Source organism: Procambarus clarkii, chromosome 41 (assembly GCF_040958095.1).
Source record: "Procambarus clarkii isolate CNS0578487 chromosome 41, FALCON_Pclarkii_2.0, whole genome shotgun sequence".
NCBI classification, from domain to species: Eukaryota; Metazoa; Arthropoda; class Malacostraca; order Decapoda; family Cambaridae; genus Procambarus; species Procambarus clarkii.
In genome coordinates this window covers 26296749-26308933 of record NC_091190.1, presented here as the reverse complement: position 1 = coordinate 26308933, position 12185 = coordinate 26296749, and the positions used below count along the sequence as shown (strand labels likewise).

The 12185-nt window shown below is 55.2% G+C and overlaps 3 protein-coding genes across 3 annotated transcripts; all 3 read right to left on the bottom strand.

Annotated features, from left to right (window-relative positions):
• Positions 1-3930: 3930 nt before the first annotated feature.
• On the bottom strand, positions 3931-4425 carry LOC138373210 (major royal jelly protein 5-like). The gene has a single exon (XM_069339247.1). The coding sequence runs from the start codon at positions 4423-4425 to the stop codon at positions 3931-3933; it is 495 nt and encodes a 164-aa protein (XP_069195348.1).
• Positions 4426-4640: 215 nt separating this feature from the next.
• Positions 4641-5042, bottom strand: LOC138373209 (high mobility group nucleosome-binding domain-containing protein 5-like). Its single transcript, XM_069339246.1, has one exon. The coding sequence runs from the start codon at positions 5040-5042 to the stop codon at positions 4641-4643; it is 402 nt and encodes a 133-aa protein (XP_069195347.1).
• Positions 5043-5119: 77 nt separating this feature from the next.
• LOC138373208 (major royal jelly protein 5-like) lies at positions 5120-5635 on the bottom strand. The gene has a single exon (XM_069339245.1). The coding sequence runs from the start codon at positions 5633-5635 to the stop codon at positions 5120-5122; it is 516 nt and encodes a 171-aa protein (XP_069195346.1).
• Between the last annotated feature and the right edge of the window lie 6550 nt (positions 5636-12185).

Genomic DNA, 12185 nt, shown 5'->3' with positions numbered 1-12185 from the left:
TCCTAGATAATGGTAGTGCTGTATGATAACCTTTGGGATGAGACGTTTCCAAGCTCGCGAACTGTTTAATACATGTAAGCAAAGCCATCAGGATTAGGAGGAAAGATGCACAGGTTTCTGAAGTGACACGTCAAGATTGGGTGAATCCTGGCCGTGATTGGTTTGGGCTCCAGTCGCCATGTGAGTTCCGGATGAATGAGATGATGTATTCGTTGATTACCTCATCTTCATCATTCGTATCCTCATCACTGTCATCCTCATCATAACAACATCCTCATAATTGTCACCACAATCATCACAACATCATTGTTTTAATCACATCATCAGTGTCATCGTTATCACATCATCATATTCATCATAATCACTTCATCATCAAGATCATAATCACACCCTCGTCATTGTCATCACAATCACTTCCTCATCACTGTCATCACAATCGCACCACATCCTCCTCATCATCCACCACATCCTTCAATGATGTAAGTGTTCCCTTGACGTATCCTCTGGGCAGTCCACATCATCTTGAGACTCTTCATCTCCACTACTGCAAGACGATCACAGTAATTAGTACTCAACCCAGTCTCTTAGTCACTCCCAGTCACTCCCAGTCTCTCAGTCACACCCAGTCTCTCAGTCACTCCCAGTCTCCCAGTCATCAGTCAGATCACTGTCTACTGCCCTGTAGGGGTCACCAGTCTTCAAGGCCCTGGTGGTGTTTACACACAAGACGGTCTTGGACTCCAGTTAGCTGTCTTTGAACCTTCCATCTCAAACGCTCGTCACGCAGCCCGTCCCCTCCGGAATAGCACGTCGCATGTTGACGTATATAACTTACCCAAGGCCAAAAAAAATTGTCGTACTAGAAAATGGAAGCCGCTCGCGAAATTAACGTATTGTCCCGTTTTCTGTTTTGGGTCCTCTGGTAGATATCCACTTTAGTACGACAGTTTCTTGACGTTGGGGAATCTTCGGAGGACGGGCTGTTCTCTCCGTGGGTCCTCGGCGGGGTTCAGGTAATTTAGTACATCCATTTAGTGACGTTGTGACCGGTCGGGAGGACGGGCTGGATCATGCCGGGTTACGAGTTCAGGATGGAGACGCCGATGTTATTTTGTGTGTGTGGGGAGGGCTGTGGGGGAGTGTGAGGGTGTGTGGGGGGCTGTGGGGAGGGCTGTGGGGGCGTGTGGGGGGGCTGTGGGGGTGTGGGGGGAGGGCTGTGGGGGTGTGTGGGGAGGGCTGTGGGGGTGTGTGGGGAGGCAGTGGAGAGTGTGGGGAGGACTGTGAGGGGGCTGTGAGAAGTGTGGGGAGGGCTGTGGGGGTGTGTGGGGGGCTGTGGGGAGTGAGGGAGCGGGCTGTGGGGGGTGTGTGGGGGCTGTGGGGGAGTGTGGGGGGGTTGTGGGGAGTGTGAGGGGCCTGTAGGGAGTATGGGGGGGGGGGCTGTTGGGGGCTGTGTGGTGGTGGGTGGGGGTGGAGTTACTGGTTTCTGTCACGTTATTGTGACCAAGTCTCTGCTAATCCTACTAGTTATTCCTAGAACATAACCAGCTCCCCAATTACCGCTGGGTGAATGTGGTCTAGTGGAAGACGTCTTCAATTCACAGCCGTGAGACTTGGGTTCGATCCCCGGCCAGGATAAAAACACTATAACTGCACTTTGTTCCCCCAAGTATATTATATTGAACAATTTGGAAGGTGTTGATCGAGACATCTTCTTCAAAACGTCAGATGGAACACAGACAAGGAGGAACGGTTTTCTCCTTGTTTGTGTTGTTTCATCTCTAGCCGCCCTATCCTTCCGTCTCCTCTAGCCGCCCCATCCTTCCGTCTCCTCTAGCCGCCCTTTCCTTCCCATCTCCTCTAGCCGCCCTTTCCTTTCCCTCTCCTCTAGCCGCCCCATCCTTCCCATCTCCTGTAGCCGCCCCATCCTTCCGTCTCCTCTAGCCGCCCCATCCTTCCCATCTCCTCTAGCCGTCCCATCCTTCCGTCTCCTCTAGCCGCCCCATCCTTCCGTGTCCTCTAGCCGCCCCATCCTTCCGTGTCCTCTAGCCGCCCCATCCTTCCCATCTCCTCTAGCCGCCCCATCCTTCCCATCTCCTCTAGCCGCCCCATCCTTCCGTCTCCTCTAGCCGCCCCATCCTTCCGTGTCCTCTAGCCGCCCCATCCTTCCCATCTCCTCTAGCCGCCCCATCCTTCCCATCTCCTCTAGCCGCCCCATCCTTCCGTGTCCTCTAGCCGCCCCATCCTTCCGTCTCCTCTAGCCGCCCCATCCTTCCGTCTCCTCTAGCCGCCCCATCCTTCCGTCTCCTCTAGCCGCCCCATCCTTCCGTCTCCTCTAGCCGCCCCATCCTTCCGTCTCCTCTAGCCGCCCCATCCTTCCGTCTCCTCTAGCGGCCCTATCCCTCCGTGTCCTCTAGCCGCCCCATCCTTCCGTCTCCTCTAGCCGTCCCATCCTTCCCATCTCCTCTAGCCGCCCCATCCTTCCCATCTCCTCTAGCCTTCCCATCTCCTCTAGCCGTCCCATCCTTCCGTCTCCTCTAGCCGCCCCATCCTTCCGTCTCCTCTAGCCGCCCCATCCTTCCGTCTCCTCTAGCCGCCCCATCCTTCCGTCTCCTCTAGCGGCCCTATCCCTCCGTGTCCTCTAGCCGCCCCATCCTTCCGTCTCCTCTAGCCGTCCCATCCTTCCCATCTCCTCTAGCCGCCCCATCCCTCCGTCTCCTCTAGCCGCCCCATCCTTCCCATCTCCTCTAGCCGCCCCATCCTTCCCATCTCCTCTAGCCGTCCCATCCCTCCGTCTCCTCTAGCTGCCCCATCCCTCCGTCTCCTCTAGCCGCCCCATCCTTCGGTGTCCTTTAGCCGCCCCCATCCTTCCCATCTCCTCTAGCCGCCCTATCCTTCCCATCTCCTCTAGCCGCCCCATCCTTCCCATCTCCTCTAGCCGCCCCATCCTTCCCATCTCCTCTAGCCGCCCCATCCTTCCCATCTCCTCTAGCCGCCCCATCCTTCCCATCTCCTCTAGCCGCCCCATCCTTCCCATCTCCTCTAGCCGTCCCATCCTTCCCATCTCCTCTAGCCGCCCCATCCTTCTAATCTCCTCTAGCCGCCACATCCTTCCCATCTCCTCTAGCCGCCCCATCCTTCCCATCTCCTCTAGCCGCCCCATCCTTCTAATCTCCTCTAGCCGCCCCATCCTTCCGTCTCCTCTAGCCGCCCCATCCTTCCGTCTCCTCTAGCGGCCCTATCCCTCCGTCTCCTCTAGCCGTCCCATCCTTCCCATCTCCTCTAGCCGCCCCATCCCTCCGTCTCCTCTAGCCGCCCCATCCTTCCCATCTCCTCTAGCCGCCCCATCCTTCCCATCTCCTCTAGCCGTCCCATCCCTCCGTCTCCTCTAGCCGCCCTATCCTTCCCATCTCCTCTAGCCGTCCCATCCTTCCCATCTCCTCTAGCCGCCCCATCCTTCCCATCTCCTCTAGCCGCCCCATCCTTCCCATCTCCTCTAGCCGCCCCATCCTTCCCATCTCCTCTAGCCGCCCCATCCTTCCCATCTCCTCTAGCCGCCCCATCCTTCCCATCTCCTCTAGCCGCCCCATCCTTCCCATCTCCTCTACCCATCCCATCCTTCCCATCTCCTCTAGCCGCCCCATCCTTCCGTGTCCTCTAGCCGCCCCCATCCTTCCCATCTCCTCTAGCCGCCCTATCCTTCCCATCCCCTCTAGCCGCCCCATCCTTCCCATCTCCTCTAGCCGTCCCATCCTTCCCATCTCCTCTAGCCGTCCCATCCTTCCCATCTCCTCTAGCCGCCCCATCCTTCCCATCTCCTCTTGCCGCCCCCATCCTTCCCATCTCCTCTAGCCGACCCATCCTTCCCATCTCCTCTAGCCGTCCCATCCTTCCCACCTCCTCTAGCCGTCCCATCCTTCCCATCTCCTCTACTCATCCCATCCTTCCCATCTCCTCTAGCCGCCCCATCCTTCCCATCTCCTCTAGCCGCCCCATCCTTCCCATCTCCTCTAGCCGCCCTATCCTTTCCATCTCCTCTACCCATCCCATCCTTCCCATCTCCTCTAGCCGCCCCATCCTTCCGTCTCCTCTAGCCGCCCTATCCTTCCCATCTCCTCTAGCCGCCCCATCCTTCCCATCTCCTCTAGCCGCCCTATCCTTCCCATCTCCTCTAGCCGTCCCATCCTTCCCATCTTCTCTAGCCGCCCCATCCTTCCCATCTCCTCTAGCCGTCCCATCCTTCCCATCTCCTCTAGCCGCCCCATCCTTCCCATCTCCTCTTGCCGCCCCCATCCTTCCCATCTCCTCTAGCCGCCCCATCCTTCCCATCTCCTCTAGCCGTCCCATCCTTCCCATCTCCTCTAGCCGCCCCATCCTTCTAATCTCCTCTAGCCGCCACATCCTTCCCATCTCCTCTAGCCGCCCCATCCTTCCGTCTCCTCTAGCCGCCCCATCCTTCCGTCTCCTCTAGCCGCCCCATCCTTCCCATCTCCTCTAGCCGCCCCATCCTTCCGTCTCCTCTAGCCGCCCCATCCTTCCCATCTCCTCTAGCCGCCCCATCCTTCCGTCTCCTCTAGCCGCCCCATCCTTCCCATCTCCTCTAGCCGCCCCATCCTTCCCATCTCCTCTAGCCGCCCTATCCTTTACATCTCCTCTACCCATCCCATCCTTCCCATCTCCTCTAGCCGCCCCATCCTTCCGTCTCCTCTAGCCGCCCTATCCTTCCCATCTCCTCTAGCCGCCCCATCCTTCCCATCTCCTCTAGCCGCCCTATCCTTCCCATCTCCTCTAGCCGTCCCATCCTTCCCATCTTCTCTAGCCGCTCCATCCTTCCCATCTCCTCTAGCCGTCCCATCCTTCCCATCTCCTCTAGCCGCCCCATCCTTCCCATCTCCTCTTGCCGCCCCCATCCTTCCCATCTCCTCTAGCCGCCCCATCCTTCCCATCTCCTCTAGCCGTCCCATCCTTCCCATCTCCTCTAGCCGCCCTATCCTTCTAATCTCCTCTAGCCGCCACATCCTTCCCATCTCCTCTAGCCGCCCCATCCTTCCGTCTCCTCTAGCCGCCCCATCCTTCCCATCTCCTCTAGCCGCTCCCATCCTTCCCATCTCCTCTAGCCGCCTTATCCTTCCGTGTCCTCTAGCCGCCCCATCCTTCCGTGTCCTCTAGCCGCCCCCATCCTTCCCATCTCCTCTAGCCGCCCCATCCTTCCCATCTCCTCTAGCCGCCCCATCCTTCCCATCTCCTCTAGCCGCCCTATCCTTTCCATCTCCTCTACCCATCCCATCCTTCCCATCTCCTCTAGCCGCCCCATCCTTCCGTCTCCTCTAGCCGCCCTATCCTTCCCATCTCCTCTAGCCGCCCCATCCTTCCCATCTCCTCTAGCCGCCCTATCCTTCCCATCTCCTCTAGCCGTCCCATCCTTCCCATCTTCTCTAGCCGCCCCATCCTTCCCATCTCCTCTAGCCGTCCCATCCTTCCCATCTCCTCTAGCCGCCCCATCCTTCCCATCTCCTCTTGCCGCCCCCATCCTTCCCATCTCCTCTAGCCGTCCCATCCTTCCCATCTCCTCTAGCCGCCCCATCCTTCTAATCTCCTCTAGCCGCCACATCCTTCCCATCTCCTCTAGCCGCCCCATCCTTCCGTCTCCTCTAGCCGCCCCATCCTTCCGTCTCCTCTAGCCGCCCCATCCTTCCCATCTCCTCTAGCCGCCCCATCCTTCCGTCTCCTCTAGCCGCCCCATCCTTCCCATCTCCTCTAGCCGCCCCATCCTTCCGTCTCCTCTAGCCGCCCCATCCTTCCCATCTCCTCTAGCCGCCCCATCCTTCCCATCTCCTCTAGCCGCCCTATCCTTTCCATCTCCTCTACCCATCCCATCCTTCCCATCTCCTCTAGCCGCCCCATCCTTCCGTCTCCTCTAGCCGCCCTATCCTTCCCATCTCCTCTAGCCGCCCCATCCTTCCCATCTCCTCTAGCCGCCCTATCCTTCCCATCTCCTCTAGCCGTCCCATCCTTCCCATCTTCTCTAGCCGCTCCATCCTTCCCATCTCCTCTAGCCGTCCCATCCTTCCCATCTCCTCTAGCCGCCCCATCCTTCCCATCTCCTCTTGCCGCCCCCATCCTTCCCATCTCCTCTAGCCGCCCCATCCTTCCCATCTCCTCTAGCCGTCCCATCCTTCCCATCTCCTCTAGCCGCCCCATCCTTCTAATCTCCTCTAGCCGCCACATCCTTCCCATCTCCTCTAGCCGCCCCATCCTTCCGTCTCCTCTAGCCGCCCCATCCTTCCGTCTCCTCTAGCCGCCCCATCCTTCCCATCTCCTCTAGCCGCCCCATCCTTCCGTCTCCTCTAGCCGCCCCATCCTTCCCATCTCCTCTAGCCGCCCCATCCTTCCGTCTCCTCTAGCCGCCCCATCCTTCCCATCTCCTCTAGCCGCCCCATCCTTCCCATCTCCTCTAGCCGCCCCATCCTTCCCATCTCCTCTAGCCGCTCCCATCCTTCCCATCTCCTCTAGCCGCCTTATCCTTCCGTGTCCTCTAGCCGCCCCATCCTTCCGTGTCCTCTAGCCGCCCCCATCCTTCCCATCTCCTCTAGCCGCCCCATCCTTCCCTTCTCCTCTAGCCGCCCCATCCTTCCCATCTCCTCTAGCCGCCCCATCCTTCCCATCTCCTCTAGCCGCCCCATCCTTCCCATCTCCTCTAGCCGCCCCATCCTTCCCATCTCCTCTAGCCGTCCCATCCTTCCCATCTCCTCTAGCCGTCCCATCCTTCCCATCTCCTCTAGCCGTCCCATCCTTCCCATCTCCACTAGCAGTCCCATCCCTCCGTCTCCTCTAGCCGCCCCATCCTTCCCATCTCCACTAGCCGTCCCATCCCTCCGTCTCCTCTAGCCGTCCCATCCTTCCCATCTCCTCTAGCCGCCCCATCCCTCCGTCTCCTCTAGCCGCCCCATCCTTCCCATCTCCACTAGCCGCCCCATCCCTCCGTCTCCTCTAGCCGCCCCATCCCTCCGTCTCCTCTAGCCGCCCCATCCCTCCGTCTCCTCTAGCCGCCCCATCCCTCCGTCTCCACTAGCCGCCCCATCCCTCCGTCTCCTCTAGCCGCCCCATCCTTCCCATCTCCTCTAGCCGCCCCATCCCTCCGTCTCCTCTAGCCGCCCCATCCCTCCGTCTCCTCTAGCCGCCCCATCCCTCCGTCTCCACTAGCCGCCCCATCCCTCCGTCTCCTCTAGCCGCCCCATCCTTCCCATCTCCACTAGCCGTCCCATCCCTCCGTCTCCTCTAGCCGCCCCATCCTTCCCATCTCCTCTAGCCGCCCCATCCTTCATATCTCCTCTAGCCGCCCCATCCCTCCGTCTCCTCTAGCCGTCCCATCCCTCCGTCTCCTCTAGCCGCCCCATCCTTCCCATCTCCACTAGCCGTCCCATCCCTCCGTCTCCTCTAGCCGCCCCATCCTTCATATCTCCTCTAGCCGCCCCATCCCTCCGTCTCCTCTAGCCGTCCCATCCCTCCGTCTCCTCTAGCCGCCCCATCCTTCCCATCTCCACTAGCCGTCCCATCCCTCCGTCTCCTCTAGCCGCCCCATCCTTCCCATCTCCTCTAGCCGCCCCATCCTTCCCATCTCCTCTAGCCGCCCCATCCTTCCCATCTCCACTAGCCGTCCCATCCCTCCGTCTCCTCTAGCCGCCCCATCCTTCATATCTCCTCTAGCCGCCCCATCCCTCCGTCTCCTCTAGCCGCCCCATCCTTCCCATCTCCACTAGCCGTCCCATCCCTCCGTCTCCTCTAGCCGCCCCATCCCTCCGTCTCCTCTAGCCGCCCCATCCTTCCCATCTGCACTAGCCGTCCCATCCCTCCGTCTCCTCTAGCCGCCCCATCCTTCATATCTCCTCTAGCCGCCCCATCCCTCCGTCTCCTCTAGCCGCCCCATCCCTCCGTCTCCACTAGCCGCCCCATCCCTCCGTCTCCTCTAGCCGCCCCATCCCTCCGTCTCCTCTAGCCGCCCCATCCCTCCGTCTCCTCTAGCCGCCCCATCCCTCCGTCTCCTCTAGCCGCCCCATCCCTCCGTCTCCTCTAGCCGTCCCATCCTCAGCCTGTACTCCCACTCCATATTCAGCAGCATAAACTAACCAGAACAAGTAACAGGTATTTAGTGTCAATATTTATCTTAATTTCCAAAGGAAGAGAGAAGGAGGTACATCTTGACCAGCGTGTTCTTAAGGTATAAGATTGCGCACTCCTTAAGTAACGACCCACCATGAATATTAAGACCTCGCAGGAAGAAGATAACAATGCTCTTAAGTATGGCCACGTGATCGCTTATGTATGACACTCTATTCCTTAACGACACTATATGACACTATATTCTATGCTGACGCTTCAGTGTGTATATTAATAACTTGCCCGTAGAACAAGATAACATGAGTCTCAAGTATGACCACCTAATACTTCATGTATGACAGTATATCATTTACGTATACCCCTGCTATATCTTGACGATAATCGAACGTAGTTACAGCCCCGCTCCTGTGCCAGGTAAGTCCACTACGGGCTCACCGTAGCCCGTGCTACTTGCCCCGCTCCTGTGCCAGGTAAGTCCACTACGGGCTCACCGTAGCCCGTGCTACTTGCCCCGCTCCTGTGCCAGGTAAGTCCACTACGGGCTCACCGTAGCCCGTGCTACTTGCCCCGCTCCTGTGCCAGGTAAGTCCACTGCGGGCTCACCATAGCCCGTGCTACTTGCCCCGCTCCTGTGCCAGGTAAGTCCACTGCGGGCTCACCATAGCCCGTGCTACTTGCCCCGCTCCTGTGCCAGGTAAGTCCACTGCGGGCTCACCATAGCCCGTGCTACTTGCCCCGCTCCTGTGCCAGGTAAGTCCACTGCGGGCTCACCATAGCCCGTGCTACTTGCAACTTTTTGTTCCCAGTAGCTGGATCTTAAACAACAACAACAACAACAACAACAACAACGGATAATCAAAATCCAAACGAGACGAAGTTTGCCACTTTGTCTCCGTGGACTATCAGGAGAAAGTGCCAAGCCATTACGACTATATAGCACTTGCAAGGGGTCAGGATAAGGATTTGGGAAGGGACGGGTTAAGGAATGGTGCCCAACCACTTGGACGGTCGGGGATTGAACGCCGACCTGCATGAAGCGAGACCGTTGCTCTACCGTCCAGCCCAAGTGGTTGGACTTGCCACTCCGTAACAAATATAACTGATTTGTCTCAGCAGAAACCTACCAACCCAAGCATCCCACCTAACCTATCGAGTCTTGTGCTTAGAAAACGTCAATATTACGGTGTTTATTATTTGGAATAATACGACACATTTCTAACGGATTGTTCGATAACCGTTAAAAATACGACGTATTAGGCGAGAGGACAGGTCGAATAATTAGTCTTGATACCTTAACAAACAGTGGACTACGTTCTCGGCTCACATCTGACGGACCCGGGTTCAATTCCCGGGTGGGACAGAAACGGTTAGAGCACGCTTCCTTTCACCCTTATGCCACTGTTCACCCAGCAATCAACAGGTTCCCGGGAGTAAAGCAACTGTTGTCTGTTGCATCTTGTGGAAATAAGCCTAAGTACAGGCTTCCTATTCCCCACAACGGGAATTATATTACGTCTTAAAGAAGGCTGACCGCTCCAAAAATGAAGTCACTATAACCTTCCTCGCAGTAAGGCTTACAGACACTAACCAAAAACAGCGGAATTTTCTAAACAGCAGATGATGGCGTCGCTCAGTGGCTGTTGAAACCAGTGTGGCGTCACTCAGTGGCTGTTGAAACCAGTGTGGCGTCACTCAGTGGCTGTTGAAACCAGTGTGGCGTCACTCAGTGGCTGTTGAAACCAGTGTGGCGTCACTCAGTGGCTGTTGAAACCAGTGGGGCCCAAAACCTGCACCTCAATTAAAATTGTGACGTCACACACCTTGAGCTTACCATACATAAAACAAAATTCTTTGGTTAGGTTTGGTTATATTAGGATAGGATACGTTAGGATAGGATAGAATACGTTAAGATATGATAGGATACGTTAGGATAGGATAGGATACGTTAGGATAGGATAGGATAGGATACATTAGGACAGGATAGGATAGGTCGAGTTGGGTTGGGTTAGGTTTGCTAAAAAGCACAGCGATGACGTAGAGAAGTGAGACATCTCTCTGGCCTTAGACCCTACTCGTGGAGTGTGTAGGGGCAGCTGACGTCATCAATGACACACACACACACACACACACACACACACACACACACACACACACACACACACACACACACACACACACACACACACACACACACACAAGAAAGAACTTTTTCAGTGTCAGAGTAGTTAGTAAATGGAATGCATTAGGAAGTGATGTGGTGGAGGCTGACTCCATACACAGTTTCAAATGTAGATATGATAGAGCCCAATAGGCTCAGGAATCTGTACACCAGTTGATTGACGGTTGAGAGGCGGGACCAAAGAGCCAGAGCTCAACCCCCGCAAGCACAATTAGGTGAGTACAATTAGGTGAGTACACAAAGTCTCTGGTGATTGTCCACACAATTTATCCCCACCCACCGTATCCCTGAAGTTTTAAATGGCCAGAACTGATTTGATGTGATGGTGGCCATTCATTATGCATCACATAGCCCCGTCCCATAGCCCATCCCGCGGGCGGTGGGCAGGAGAGGGATGATCGGGAACCACCTTAAAAATCAGCTTAAAATTCACAGCCACAACACAAAAGGCTATGATGAATAAGCAGGAAAAAAAAGAGCCGGGCCAAAGACTGTGCTTATAAAATCCCTGTCTTTTGTTGTTTCTTCCGAAATCAACAACCTCGTTCAGTCCTAATTAATAGTTCTTGAGGTTATCTTGAGATGATTTCGGGGCTATTTAGTGTCCCCGCGGCCCGGTCCTCGACCAGGCCTCCACCCCCAGGAAGCAGCCCGTGACAGCTGACTAACACCCAGGTACCTATTTTTACTGCTAGGTAACAGGGGCATAGGGTGAAAGAAACTCTGCCCATTGTTTCTCGCCGGCACCTGGGATCGAACCCAGGATCACAAGTCCAGCGTGCTGTCCGCTCGGCCGACCGGCTCCCTTAACCACAATTAAAATGTACAACATTTATTCATAAATGAATGTACGTATATAACTAACATAAAAAAATGGGAAAACGATTCACTGTACAAGAAACACAACGGCTTAACGCTAGTCATTATATCATAGCCTAGCTTTCAAAATTTGAAATTACATTATTCATTTAAAAAAAAAAGAAATGGGTAATTACGAAAAGGCTAACCATGTGTTGCTTCCTTGTAAATTTTTCTGGACACGACAATTATTTTCTCATTTTATTAGAACAATAAGATTCGTTCAGGGTGAGGATTCATCAAGAACTTACGCATCCACTTACGAAAAATGTACATCTTTCAACAATCATGGCGGCTGTCTTTATATTTATTAAATATTTTACAAGGTTGGAAACTTCACAACCCAAGGTTATTATCAGTTATACACTTAAGGAAGCACTAAGAGGAAGCACCTCTTAGTGCTTCCCGGCTCTTATATTAACTGTTTATTAAGTGTAATCAAAGCCGCTACGATTAGGAAAGATGTACAGGTTTCTCACGTGGCTGCGTAAACTCATGATGAACCCCGACCAAATTCTGAGGATTGGTCGGTAAAGAGGCGCCCTCACTTCTTACAGGTCGGCGTTCGAACCCTGATGGTCCAAGTGGTTGAGCTTAGTTCCTATCCCACCTCCAATCCTGACCTGTATCCCATTCTGTATCCCAGAATGACCTGTATCCTGACCTGTATCCCATTCTGTATCCCAGAATGACCTGTATCTTAACCTGTATCCCAGAATGACCTGTATCTTAACCTGTATCCCAGAATGACCTGTATCTTAACCTGTATCCCATTCTGTATCCCAGAATGACCTGTATCCTGACCTGTATCCCATTCTGTATCCCAGAATGACTTGTATCTTAACCTGTATCCCAGAATGACCTGTATCTTAACCTGTATCCCAGAATGACCTGTATCTTAACCTGTATCCCAGAATGACCTGTATCTTAACCTGTATCCCATTCTGTATCCCAGAATGACCTGTATCCTGACCTGTATCCCATTCTGTATCTCAGAATGACCTGTATCCTGACCTGTATCCCATTCTGTATC